This window comes from Castanea sativa, chromosome 6 (genome assembly GCF_040712315.1).
Source record: "Castanea sativa cultivar Marrone di Chiusa Pesio chromosome 6, ASM4071231v1".
NCBI classification, from domain to species: domain Eukaryota; kingdom Viridiplantae; phylum Streptophyta; class Magnoliopsida; order Fagales; family Fagaceae; genus Castanea; species Castanea sativa.
The window spans coordinates 52,978,145-52,991,632 of record NC_134018.1 but is presented as its reverse complement, the minus strand read 5'-3'; the positions used below and the strand labels follow the sequence as shown (position 1 = coordinate 52,991,632).

The window sequence follows — 13,488 nt, the reverse complement described above, 5'->3', positions numbered from 1 at the left end:
CTCATTCTTTATTTTGCCCAGTATCTAATACACTAGCTCTTTAAACAACGAATTGACCAATTGAGCCCCCGTGAATGACGTCTGACTAGGGAAATCCCTCCTAGGATGATTACCCTAATATCCTCCTCCCCGAGGATCCCTCTTGTCTGGGAGAATCTTAGCTTTGCTTTTACCCTGCATCTGGTCCTCTTAAACCCGCTTATACTTATCTATGCGATCCATAAGTTGGCACATGTTTAAAGCGGACTTCATTGTCAACGACATTCTCAATTCATGCTCAGTAGGGAGCCCAACCTTAAAGGTTCTCACAACCACGTCCTCAAAGTCCCCATTTATATCATTATAGGTTTTCCAAAACCTATCCAGGTAAGTCTTAAGTGTCTCTCCCTCTTTCATCGCCATAGACAGTAAAGAATCTACTGGCTTTGGGACTCTACTGCATGTTATGAATCTAGCCCCGAATTCCCTTGTCAGCCCCTCAAAGGACCCTATTGACCCTTCCTCTAAGGCATCAAACCAACACATTGCAACTACCCAAGGCTAGAAGTGAAAACTTTGCACATTAGAGCTTCATTGCCAGAGTGAACTGCCATCTTCTAATTAAAGTGGCTGATGTGCTCCACAGGGTCAGTCCTTCCATTGTAAATGGTGAACGTTGGCTGAGAAAACCAATAATAGAGCTTGGCTTTACTCATCGCATCGTTCCCCATGCCATGGTGTGAAGACCCCTTCTCACGCTTGTTACCACTTTTTTCCAACCTGTCTTGGTGTGAAGAAGTGGAATAGGATTCACTAGATGGAGTTTCAGATCTATGACGATGTGAGAAATCCTTGCTATCACTTAAACCATCACTTAATAGGGGAGATGGACTCCTTCTGTCACGTTTCCTAAGCTTTGATTTCTTACGCAAGTGATCTATTTTCAATTGCAACTTACGTTTCTCCCAATCATGGGAAACATGACTTCTAGTCCTTGAGTGACTCCACTCAGTGTGATCAGTGTGGCAGGACTCCACCTTAACACTTGGGGTACGCTGCCTATCTCTCATTCACTCTAGGTTAACAAACTAGTTTTCCCTTTGCGAGCCAACAGATTCTTCCCTATCCTGGCCTATATCAGCCATAACTACTCAGGAAAAATCCATGACACCTTGATGTTTCCTACAGACGGCACCAATTGTAAGGACCAAGTTATCTAGCGGCCCAAGCCCACTTAGAACAGTGAGTTGTACAGTTCAACCTCAGCCCAAAACAATAAATTTGTAAGATAGGAAAACAAACAACAAGAGAGAGTTCTGCCTGAGGAAGAAAATAAGGAAGAAAGGGCTGATATTATTGAATAGATGAGTTAATATCACTATACAAGCTAGCTCGAGGAAGCCAAAGTTAAGAATAGTACTATTCACTCTGTGCTCTCAGTGTTCTTCTTGTTTCTTTTATATTTCTTAATACTTGTGTCTGCCCCCCTTTTTCTCTGAAAACCCTCTTGCTCTTATATCCTCCCCCATTTTTCACATCTTGACCTTCCATCTTTTCATCATCAATCTCTCCTCCTGACACTTGTCCCTTATTACGTCTGAAGAAGGTGATAGAAGTAGTCTGCTTAGCTTTGACTTACACTATTCAGGTCACTTCCTAATCAATGTAGCTAATAAAGCTGTTACCTATCATTTAATGCGGAGGCAACAAGCTACTACAAACTGAAAACTTCCCCTATTATCACTGATTCTCTCTTTTCAGACCTTTCTTCCCACCTGGAACACCTCAGAATCCTTTGTCTCATCTCTTCCTTTCCTCAGGCGACTTTCCTTCTCTAGCCCATGACATCCCCACACCAATAGTGGAACTCTTCAACTTCATCTTCGGTCCTCATGCACCCATAGTGATAAAAATATTTCATCACCTATCATATTTTTATTGGTGACGAAGAATATTCATCACCAAGACATTCTGTGATGGGGCTTAGGGGACGAATGTGGTTTTGTCACCATATGTCTTTGGTGACGAAATAAGGACATATGGTAGACGTTTGCCATAATCTCCTTACACTTTTTAAAAATAATAATAAAATATCACCTACCATAACAAAAATAAAGATAAATTAGGAAAGAAAACAAATATATATTCTAAGCTCAACTAATAAAGTCTCTTGCCGTTGAATAAATTGAAACAATGACATGAATTATTAATTTGAACTACTATTGGACCTACCCGTTAGGAAAATTTCTTGCAAGTTTGAAAAATTCCAACAAACTTATTTTTAATCAACTCTCAACGAATATGACCAATTGGATGTCTTGACTCGCGTGCCACGTGTTGTTGGGAATCTTGGAAGTAATAATGAAAAAACAAAATGATCCAATATAGAAAAAAAAAAAAAAATTGATTGACTTAGAGGCATAATTGAATACTATTCTTAGACAATATTTGCCCCCACACAAGAATTGTTAAAGGGTTATTACAAATTTGTCCTCAAGTTACATCCAAGTTATTGGGTTTTACAAATAATAATTTAAAAGAAAACTCACAAGATTTCTTATATTTCTAAGAAAGTCAAAAGAGAGAAAAATAGGTCCCAAAATGAATATGAACCACTATTTATACCCAAAGGATTACGACTATTTGATACGCACATTTTCATTCAATAAACACATTTTTGTTCAATAGGCATATTTTTATTCAATATACACCGTTTATATATACCCAATATGAAAGGTTATGACATTTCAATAGGTACATTTGGTATGTCCAATATGAAGGGTTATAACAATTCAATAGGTACCTTATCCAATACAAAGGGTTATGAATTTTCAATAGGCACCTTTTGGTATTTCTAATCCGAAGGGTTATGACTTTTTAATAAAAACATTCTGGATTGTGATAGGAAGTGTCTTTTGGTTACAAAGTAGTATGCCTAGCTAGTTTAAGGATATCTATCTCTATCATTGATTTTATGATTTTATTTATTTTTATACTTGTTAATGACTATAATTTATGGCTTATTATGTTCCATTTGTTTTATAAATTTTTTTTTTTATTTTTATAAAATATTATATATCATTAGTATTTTAAATAGTTATAACATCATCACATATTAGCCTTTTGTTTAATAAAAAATTTGTTGATAGGAAGTTTGGTGCTTTTAAGGTAAATTACAAATAGGATAAAATAAAATTTTTGAACACACGTTTTGCACCTTAACTATGACTCTTACTACACTTTGCACCTAGAGTCAAGTTTGCGGTTAACATGGATGGAAAAATATGGTACTACTTGAAAAGACCTAATTGTCATTCTTCTCAATTTTTTAAAAACAAATGATAAATTATACTTTACCACTCAAAACTATATTTCTGATTACATTTTGCACCATAAACTTAAAATTTGGGTGCAAAGTGTAATAAGGGTCATAGTTCAAGGTGCAAAACATGTATTCTAAAATTTTGGGGTGCAAAGTGTAATATGGAGTATAGCTTAGGGTAGTTTATACTTGTTTATTTTTTTTAATTAGTTGTCATACTATTGTTTATGATTTATTATTATTTCCCAATGTTTTATAAAAATTGTGAAAGTATATCTAAAAGTTATCTAATTTTTTAGATTTTTTAAACAATTTTGTTATTTTTATAAATATTATATATCATTAGTATTTTAAATAGATATGACATCATCACAAATTAGCCTTTGTTTAGTGAAAATTTTATTGATAGGAACTTTGGTTTTTTTTTTTTCAGGTAAATTATAATAGGGTAAAATCAAAATTTCTTTTAATTTATTTTCATCTCATTATGCATGGGTGAGTGACTCTACCTTGGTCACCGCTAAAGCCAAGGTTTTCATCTAGGGACGGACCTAGGTCCCCCTAAGGGGGCCTAGGCCCCCCCTGGGCCCAAAAAAAAATTTAGCAGGTTAAATTTTTCAAAAAAAAAAAAAAAAAAAAAAAAAAAAAAAAAAAAATATATATATATATATATATATATATATATATATATATATATATATATATATATATATATATAGGCTTGGGCCCCCTCCCAAAAATCCTAAATTCCAAGCCAGCCGGCCAGCCCAAGAGGCAAGAGCGCATGACCCATGTAAATAATAATAAAAAAAAACTAAAAAAAAAAACTTAGCAGTAAACCTAACGGAGAAAGTGAAAGACGAAGGAAAAAAGAAGAAGAAAGGAAACAAAGAGATAGTGAGGCCCATCAAGCAACCGGCGGTGGCGGCAAGATGGGGCTCGCATGGGCGGCAGCGACAGCTGAGACTCTCGCTGTCTCGCGTGATGATGGCAGTATCGGCGTGGGTACTACCGTACTGGGTAGACTCTCGCATCGGCGTCGGCTTCGGCGTGATGATGATGGCTGTGCGGCATTCCGTCGATGTCTGGGTAGTGGGTAGTCTCTATCTCTTTGTCTTGCCTCTCTATCTCTCTGTCTCGCCTCACTATCTCTCTGTTTCCTTTCTTCTTCTTTTTCCTTCGCCTTTCACTTTCTCCGTTAGGTTTACTGCTGAGTTTTTTCTTTTTTCTTTTTCTTTTTTTACATGGGTCATGGGCTCTTGCCTCTTGGGCTGGCCGGCTGGGCATGGAATTCAGGATTTTTGGGAGGGTGGCCTAGGCTAAAAACTAAGGGGGACCCAAGCTTTTTTTTTTTTGAAAATTCCCAGGCCCCCTTAGGCCCCTACCTGGGTCCATCCCTGGGCGAGACAGAGAGATAGAGACTACCCACTACCTAGACACCAACGCAATGCTGCCCCGCCATCATCATCACGCCGACATGAGAGTCTACCCAGTATGGTAGTACCCAGGCCGACGCCGCCATCATTACGCGACACGGCAAGAGTCTCAGCTGTCGCCACAGCCCATGCGAGCCCTATCTTACTGCTGCCGCCAGTTGCTCGAGCCTTCACAGGTATTTAATCTATGATCCTTTCCCAGTTTCCTTCAAAACCTAATAAAATGTTTGTGCTTGTGGAGTGTTTGTGTTTTTACTGATGACTGATGAGTGAGAGTGATGAACTTATTACTGATGTTGGTGATTGTGAAATGTGAATTGAATCTATCCTGCGGCCCGTGGTGTTTTTTTTTTTTTGGCTTTGTGAATCTCTGTCACTTTGTGTGTGTTTGTGAATCTCTCTCTTGTATTATATATATATATATATATATAGAGAGAGAGAGAGAGAGAGAGAGAGAGAGAGAGAGAGAGAGAGAGTAGAGTTTGTAGAGATTACTCATATTAGAGAATATTTGTTTGACTGCTTGCTTGTTCTTTGTTGACTGGTAGTTGGGCATAATAGGAACAAGTGACAAAAAAGAAAAGAAAAAGTAAGGTTAAGAAAAGTTTTTGTTAGTAGTGTAGAATAAATTTGTAGTGTCGGTAGTACCGTAGTGGGATTGGGTTAGTCGGTCAATATCAAAAAGATGGAGACAACACAAAGACAAAGATAAATAAAGGCAAACCAAATACAAAAAGAAAAAAACAAATCATATAATATAGAAAATTATCACACAAATTTAATATATGTGATTCTTATTTTATTTGCAGATCATTAAAAAATCAACTACAATGCTTGATTTTTTCAAAAAAAGATTCAAATTCTTCCAAAGTCAACGTGGGATTGCCAACAACTAATGTTGCTATTCCAATTCTAGAAAATATGCATTCCCCAATTCCGGAAAATGTTGATGTTCCAATCTCTCAAACACAATTTCAAAGAGTTGATCTTGATTCTTTGGATTATGATCCCGGAACACGCAAACAAATATGGGAATATCATGTTAATCAACGTGATAAAATTCGACGGGCTTACATTAAAAATGGTCCGCACCAACCTCCTCTAAAGACATACAAAAAAAGTAGAAAGCACAATCGTAGCTTTCAAGCTTCTTGGTTTGAATATAATAAAACATGGCTTGAATATTCTCCTACGACAGATGTAGCTTATTGTCTACTCTGCTTTTTCTTTCATAATCCAAATGGGGTTATGGGACAAAATACTTTCACTATTGGTGGATTTAGAAATTGGATAAAAGTTGGGGGCAAAATTGTTATTTTCAAGGTCATATAGGAAAAGATCCTAACTCAACTCATAGAGTTTCCGAGCAAATGTGTAAGGATTTGATGAACCAATGGCAGCATTTACAAAGGGTAGTTGATCATTTCACTACTGAACAAATTGCAAATAATCGGTAGCAACTGAAGGCCTCAGTTTTTATTGTCCGATATCTTGCCTTTCAAGCTATAGCTTTTAGAGGTTGAGATGAAAGTTTTAGTTCATTAAATCATGGGAACTTTCTTGAATCATTGGGTATTGTGACTTTTTGGATTGAGAAGGTTGTTGAAATAATAGAAAAAGCTCCCAAAAAACCTACACTTCACCTAGGATTCAAAAGGAAATTCTACATGTTTTCTCAGCCAAAGTGAAGAAGGCCATTCGGGAAGAAATTGGCGATGCAAAGTTTTGCATAATAGTTGATGAAACTCATGATGAGTCCATGAAAGAACAAATGGTTGTGGTTTTTAGATATGTTGATGCAGAAGGCTTTGTGAAAGAATGTTTTTTTGGGCTTATTCATGTTTTTGACACTGCGGCTTTGACTCTAAAGAAGAGGATATATTCTTTGTTATCTCAACATTGCTTAGGGATACAAAATATTCATGGGCAAGGATATGATGGAGCAAGCAACATGCGAGGTATGTGAAATGAATTACAAACTTTGATTTTGAATGATTGCCCATATGCATACTACATCCATTGTTTTGCACATCGCTTACAATTGGCATTAGTAAAAGCATCAAAACAAGTTGCCCCCATTAGTGGGTTTTTTCTTAAATTGCTTTTTCTGATCAAAATTGTTATTCCTTCATGCAAGCATAATTAGCAATTGAAAGTTGCCAATGCTAATGAAATAGCACATTCAATTGATCTTGAAGAGTTTGAGACTGGAAGTGGACTTAATCAAATTGGTACTTTACAACGACCTGTAGAAACACGTTGGAGTTCACATTTTAGATCAGTTTCTAGCTTATTAAGGATGTTTACTTCAATTGTTGAAGTTTTACTAAATATAATTGATGATGCAATTGATGGAGAACATTGGGCAGAAGGAGAGTCAACTTATGATGGTTTAACTTCATTTTAATTTGTCTTCATCTTGCATCTTGAGAAGGAAACTATGGAGATCACTGATAAACTTTGTCAAGCTTTGCAAAGCCAATCTCAAGACATTTTAAATGTCATGCACTTAGTTTCATCTACTAAAGCACTTATCTAAAAATTTAGAGATGATGGATGGGATGGCTTACTCACCACTGTGATATCATTTTGTGAAAAGCATTGCATTGATATCCTAGATATGAATGCTTGTTATGTTGTGAGGTGAGGTCGAGCTCGTAATCAGCAAGATAGCATTACAATTGAGCATCATTATCAAGTAAATATTTTTTTATGCTGCAATAGATTCTCAACTACAGGAACTAAATCATCGGTTTAATGAAGATGCAATGGAGTTACCTAGGCTTAGCTCAACTTTAGAACCTCGAGAGACATTATAATCTTTCAGAAGTAGTGATCTTTGTTTGTTGGTAAAGAATTTCTATCCACAAGATTTCACAGATTATGACAAACAAGTGTTGGAGAAGGAGCTTTACCATTTTGAGCATAATGTTGTCCAGGATCTAGAGTTCAAAAAATTGAAAAGTTTATCTGAGTTGTGTCAATGGTTAGTGAGAACTAGAAATTCAGAACCCTACAAACTTGTTTTTTTATTAAGCAAAAGGTTAGAATTGTATTAAAATAACTTTGTTGTTTACACGTATGGCCAAACCGAAGGAATAGCATTTGGGGGGGGAGGGGGGCGTTGCAACTACACCTTAGTTAGACCCCAGATGGACTAAAATACAAAGTCTATCCAATAACAAGCAAATACAAAGACTAGCTCTAACATCCTATCTGCTATGCTGCCACAAGGGCTTGGTACTTATTCAAAAATCCTACTGCACTTTCCATGATCCACCATGGCTGTGACTGAACATGCTTGAAGTAGTAACTATTTCGTTCATTCCAGATACTCCACGTTGTGATTGCCCACTTGTCCAGTTCTGGTGGCTCCAACGTTTCCTGCATGTGTTTGAATAGCAGGAAAAAATCCACCACGTCGTTGCTGCATTTTTGTACGTGCCCTCTGACCAGCACCCATACATTTCTTGCGAACGGGCACTTCTAGAGTATGTGAGCAATGGTTTTAGGTTCCTGGCAGCAGAGCTCGCACGTTGCCTCAACTTGGGCCTTTCTACGGTACAAATTGTCCCTAGTTGGTAGACAATTTGAGCATGCCCTCCACATAAATGTACACACCTTAGAAGGTACATTAAGCTTCCAAATCTTTCCCCAGGTAACTACGTGTGCCCGAACCGAGGAGTGTTCAGCCAAGGCAACGAATTTCAGTCTCAGAGCTACTCTGTACGCAGTTTTCATAGAGAAGATTTTTGCTTGGTTTTCAATCCATACCAGTTTGTCTTGGGAATGCAGATGGTTGAGGGGGAGAGATAAGATTTGCTTGCAAGTTCTTGGGGTGAATGTTGCTGGCAGTTTACCCCTATCCTACTGCCGTGAGCTATGGTCTATCAACTCGCACACCTTCATCCCCTTATTGGGCTCATGTAAGAATGCTAGTGCATTTGGGAGCCATTTATGAGTGGTAAGCCCAATTCTTCTCCCATCTCCAATCTGCCACATGGACCCTTCCCTTATCACCTCTCTTGCAGCCAACAGTGATCTCCACACAATTGACGAATTAGAGCCCAACTCTGCCATCAAAAAGCTACAGTTAGGAAAATACCTCCCTTTGTACACCCTATAGAACAGTGATTGTTCATTATGAATAAGCCTCCATGCTTGCTTAGCCAGCATTGCCAAATTAAAAGCCGATATACCTCGGAATCCCATGCCTCCCATCTTCTTATCTTTACACAATTTTTTTCCAATTAATCCAATGGTTTGGCCCCACCAGTAATTAGATAGGAGGGAGTTGATTTTGTCACAAATGGCATTAGGCAGTTTGAATAAACACATGGAGTAGGTGGGTATAGCTTGGGCAACCGTCTTAATCAGAATCTCCCTACCTACCTTAGATATAAGCTTTTCCTTCCACCCCATCACCCTTTTAGTGATTCTTTTTTGAAGCTCCTTAAAGGTATTAACCTTTGATTTTCCACACACCATAGGTAGTCCCAAATATTTTTCACAATTCGCCATCACCCTTGCCCCCATCTTTTGTTGTATAGCCCTTCTCACCTCCAGTTTGGTGTTAGTGCTGAAGAATAGAGATGTTTTTTGTTTGTTGATAGATTGACCAGATGCAGCTTCATAAGTCCACAATAGATCTAGTAACCTTTGACACTCCTCCACAATGGCTCGTCAAAATATGAGGCTATCATCCGCAAACAAAAGGTGAGAGATACACACCCCATGTTTGCTAGATTTTATGCCCCTCAAAGTGTGGCTCTCTTCTGCTTTTCTCAGCATGGCAGACAAGCCTTCAGCACAAAACAAGAACAAGTATGGGGAAAGTGGGTCCCCCTGCTTTAATCCTCTTGTTGGTTTAATGAATCCATGTGGCTCCCCATTGATTAGGACCGAATATGAGGTTGTTCTAATTGTCTCCATGGCCAATTGGACCCACTTGGGATCAAAAACTTTAGCATTATCTGACGTAGAAAGCCCCACTCTACTCGGTTGTAGGCCTTGCTAATATCTAGCTTGACTGCCATTTGTTCCATCCTTCCTTTTCTTCGATTCCTCATATTGTGCTTACTCTTCCAGTCTATACTGCTACTACAGAGCGAGCATTTTCAACTATGAAAGTTGTCAAAACTAACTTTCAAAGTAAAATGGAAAATGATTTTTTGACGGACTCTTTGATGTTATACATTGAAAAGGATATAGCTTCAACATTTAGTTTGAATTCAATCGTGGATGATTTTGAAGATTTGAAAGAGCGTCGAGTTCCCTTTTCATAGATCATTATATTAAGAAATAATAGTTTTTCGTATCTTTTGTTTTTGTTGATAGATAATTGTATCTTAATATATTAAGAAACAATGATTTTTGAATATTTGTCTGGATTGATAGTTTATTAATACTATATGTATGCGTATATGAAATTTTTTTTTTCCGCTTATCTCCAAGCCCAGCTTGAAATCCAAGTCCGTCCCCGCTTTCGTCATTGTATTGCTTGTACTATTCAAAGTCTACTATATCAAAATTGTGACAAACTTATAGTCATTGATTTTCTCTTCCAAAGAAAGCTGCAAATGGTTGAAAGTTGAAACGTTCTGGATGTACGGCGGCCCATGGAAATACTTCGTCCTCATCGCAGCCTCGTGGTTTGATTAAACTTGGTCAAACTGTATTCTTTAACATTGTTACAAGTCCGTTGACTTCATCTCAATCTCAAAACCAGTTCAAGCAATAAAACCGGTTCACCAAATCTTTTCCACGTACGGCTGCTCCTTTGTTTTCTCTCATATATAAGTGCACCACCTCTCAATTTCTTCTTGCTCCATTCCTCTCTCTCTCTCAAAGTAGTTACTTTGTGATCCCAAGCTTTATATTTTGTGGTTTCCAAATTAGTATATTCTAGTAAGTCATTTATTTCTTGAAATGATTTAAACTCTACAAGCACCTAGATTTTCTTAAAATTTTGATCATTACAAATTTTCTCTTTAAAGATATATAGTAGCTTCAATCAGCCATGTCACCAGGAATGAGTTTGGCATGTGAATCCAACATAGAAAATGAGTCAATAGAAAGCGAATTCCAAAAAGGAGTGAAACATTTATGTGAGAGAGGAATAAACAGTGTTCCAAGCAAGTACATATTGCCAGTCCTTGACCAACCCAATTCAGGGAAAGGAATTTCTAGTGCTAGTAACTCCGATCTAAAGTTACCAGTTATAGATTTTGCAAAGTTGCAAGGCTCAAATAGATCCCATGCTGTCAACTCTCTCAGAAAGGCTTGCGAAGAATTTGGTTTCTTCCAGGTATAGTCTTTAAGTTTTCCTCAAATATATCTTCAAGGCCTTGAGATGCATGCATGACACAATGAAATAGGCTTTTCTTTAACTTCTTATTCGATTTGATGCAGTTGGTAAACCATGACATTCCAAGGGATGTGATTGAAAACATAGTTGATGTAAGTAAAAGGTTCTTTGAGCTTCCTTTTGAGGAGAGATCAAAGTACATGTCAACTGATATGAATTCAGCAGTCAGGTATGGGACAAGCTTCAACCAGAATAAAGATGCTGTCTTTTGCTGGAGAGACTTCTTAAAGCTAAGCTGCCATCACTTGTCTGATGTTCTCCCTCTTTGGCCCTCTTCTCCTATGGACCTTAGGTGATCATCATAATTGTACTCTTATTTGCTTTCATCCACAAATACATGCACCAGTTGGTTACTAGCTTAGGTACTTATTTTATTTGCTAATTGCAAAAGTCAATTGTGTTTATTAATTATTAACATATATACCTTTTAAATATTTGAATAGGCAAGCTGTGATTAACTACTCGAACAATACTAAATTCTTGTATCAAATGCTAACGGAGGCCATCCTGGAGAGCCTAGGATTGGTGGATACTAGTAACAATGAGAAAGAAAATGATGAATTAGAAGAATTCAAAGATGGAAGCCAACTCATTGTGATAAATTGCTATCCAGCGTGCCCTGAACCTGATTTGACACTAGGTATGCCACCCCATTCGGACTATGGCCTACTCACACTTCTTCTCCAAGATGAAGTTGAGGGTCTTCAAATACAACATGAAGGAAGATGGGTGACAGTCGAACCACTTCCTGACTCATTGGTTGTTAACATCGGTGACCATCTTGAGGTTGGTAATTATTAATCAAATTATTCAAATCCGTGTAGGAATTTTTTTTTTTTTTTTTAATTTTGAAATTCAGTAAGGAATTTCATGATCTATATATCTTTTACATAAACTTTTAAGGAATAATAATAACTTTTTTACTTACTTATAACCATTCACCATATAAGTAGTTTGTAAAAAAATTTGTAAAATAGTTTAGGATTTTAGTATTTTTCTTTAGGCAGCTAATCAATCTTCATCTTTTCTTTTTCTTTTCTTTTTTACATTTTTTGACAGATATTTAGCAATGGAATATACAAGAGTGTACTTCATAGGGTTCTTGTCAATCCTTCAAAGTCACGAATTTCCATTGCTTCATTGCATAGCCTGCCATTCAACAACGTGGTTCAGCCGTCACCGAAACTCATCGATGAAGACAATCCAAGGCATTACAAGGATACAGACTTTGCCAGTTTTCTTGGCTATAATTCTTCCTGTGAACCCAAGAAAAAGAGTTTCCTGGAGTCCAGGAAACTGACTTGAGGGGGGACAAGAAGTCTACGCAGTTTGATTTTTCCAGCACCGACCGGTGTGTAGCAAAGATTATTAGGAAGTGAGGAATTTCTAGATAATTGACTTTTGAATATTATGGTATAATAAAAGCATATGATTTTATGTTCATGATTGAGAATCTACTGGTACTAGTCACAATCTTAATCAAGTCATCCAAATGAAAAAAATAGAAATAATGAAAATACAATCAGCTTTCATCACCACCAATTCTTTGACCTCACATATTAGGGTAGTCATCACATCCCCTTATATATCTCCATTCATATATAGTTAAAATCTCATCTTTTTTTAGGGTGGTTTGAGCGAAGGTGATCAAACCACCTACAGATCACAAGGCTAGATAAAAACTTAAACTAGGTTTTTTCAAAGTGCTTTTTGTAAGAATAACGACTCGAGGGACTCAAATGAGTCTCAAAAAGTGATGACTTAACTAATAATATTTTTTTAACCAAAAAAAAAAAAAATTATATTTTACCCTCTAAATCGATAGTTTTACAATATTGCAGTGGCTACTTCTTTATTTAAGGAAAAAAAAAAACTAAATATATCTTTATTTCATAAAAATTTAATTCAAATTATAAGGTAATTAAATAATAAAAAAATTATAATGTTTCTTCTCCTAGTTATAAACATGAAAAATTACATTGCCATGAGCCCATGACTCTTAGTAACATTTTAAAAATGAAATAACATGAAGAGCTTGATATTAAACCTTGATATATAGGAATTAACGGCCTTTTATGTTATGAACCCTTGATGAAAAGTTATGTTACAAGATGAAAATGTGTTGGGCACCTATCCCCAGCCTAAGTTGGTCTTATATATAGGAATTAACAGCCTTTCATGTCATGAACCATGCAATTTATCTGAAAATCTCATTTAAATTAAGCATAAAAGCATAAAATAAAATGAAAACAAAGAAATCATTCATGAAAAAATCTAGAATCAAAGAACAATAGGCTAGTCCATGTGAGATGATGAAATCTAAATTGATGGATAATCAACATTCATTTTTCGGCAAACTATAGGTCATGTGATTCATTTGCATG

At 36.6% G+C, this 13,488-nt stretch overlaps 2 protein-coding genes across 2 annotated transcripts; one reads left to right on the top strand and one right to left on the bottom strand.

The window, feature by feature from the left end:
- Nucleotides 1-7,956: 7,956 nt before the first annotated feature.
- Nucleotides 7,957-9,273, bottom strand: LOC142640175 (putative mitochondrial protein AtMg00310). Its single transcript, XM_075814264.1, has 2 exons — nucleotides 8,641-9,273; nucleotides 7,957-8,121 (listed from the first exon to the last, which is right to left on the bottom strand). The coding sequence occupies exons 1-2, from the start codon at nucleotides 9,271-9,273 to the stop codon at nucleotides 7,957-7,959; spliced, it is 798 nt and encodes a 265-aa protein (XP_075670379.1).
- Nucleotides 9,274-10,577: 1,304 nt separating this feature from the next.
- On the top strand, nucleotides 10,578-12,547 carry LOC142641296 (putative 2-oxoglutarate-dependent dioxygenase SLC1). The gene is made up of 4 exons (XM_075815697.1): nucleotides 10,578-11,044; nucleotides 11,149-11,396; nucleotides 11,548-11,890; nucleotides 12,164-12,547. The coding sequence occupies exons 1-4, from the start codon at nucleotides 10,757-10,759 to the stop codon at nucleotides 12,407-12,409; spliced, it is 1,125 nt and encodes a 374-aa protein (XP_075671812.1). The 5' UTR covers nucleotides 10,578-10,756; the 3' UTR covers nucleotides 12,410-12,547.
- The last annotated feature ends 941 nt before the right edge of the window (nucleotides 12,548-13,488 follow it).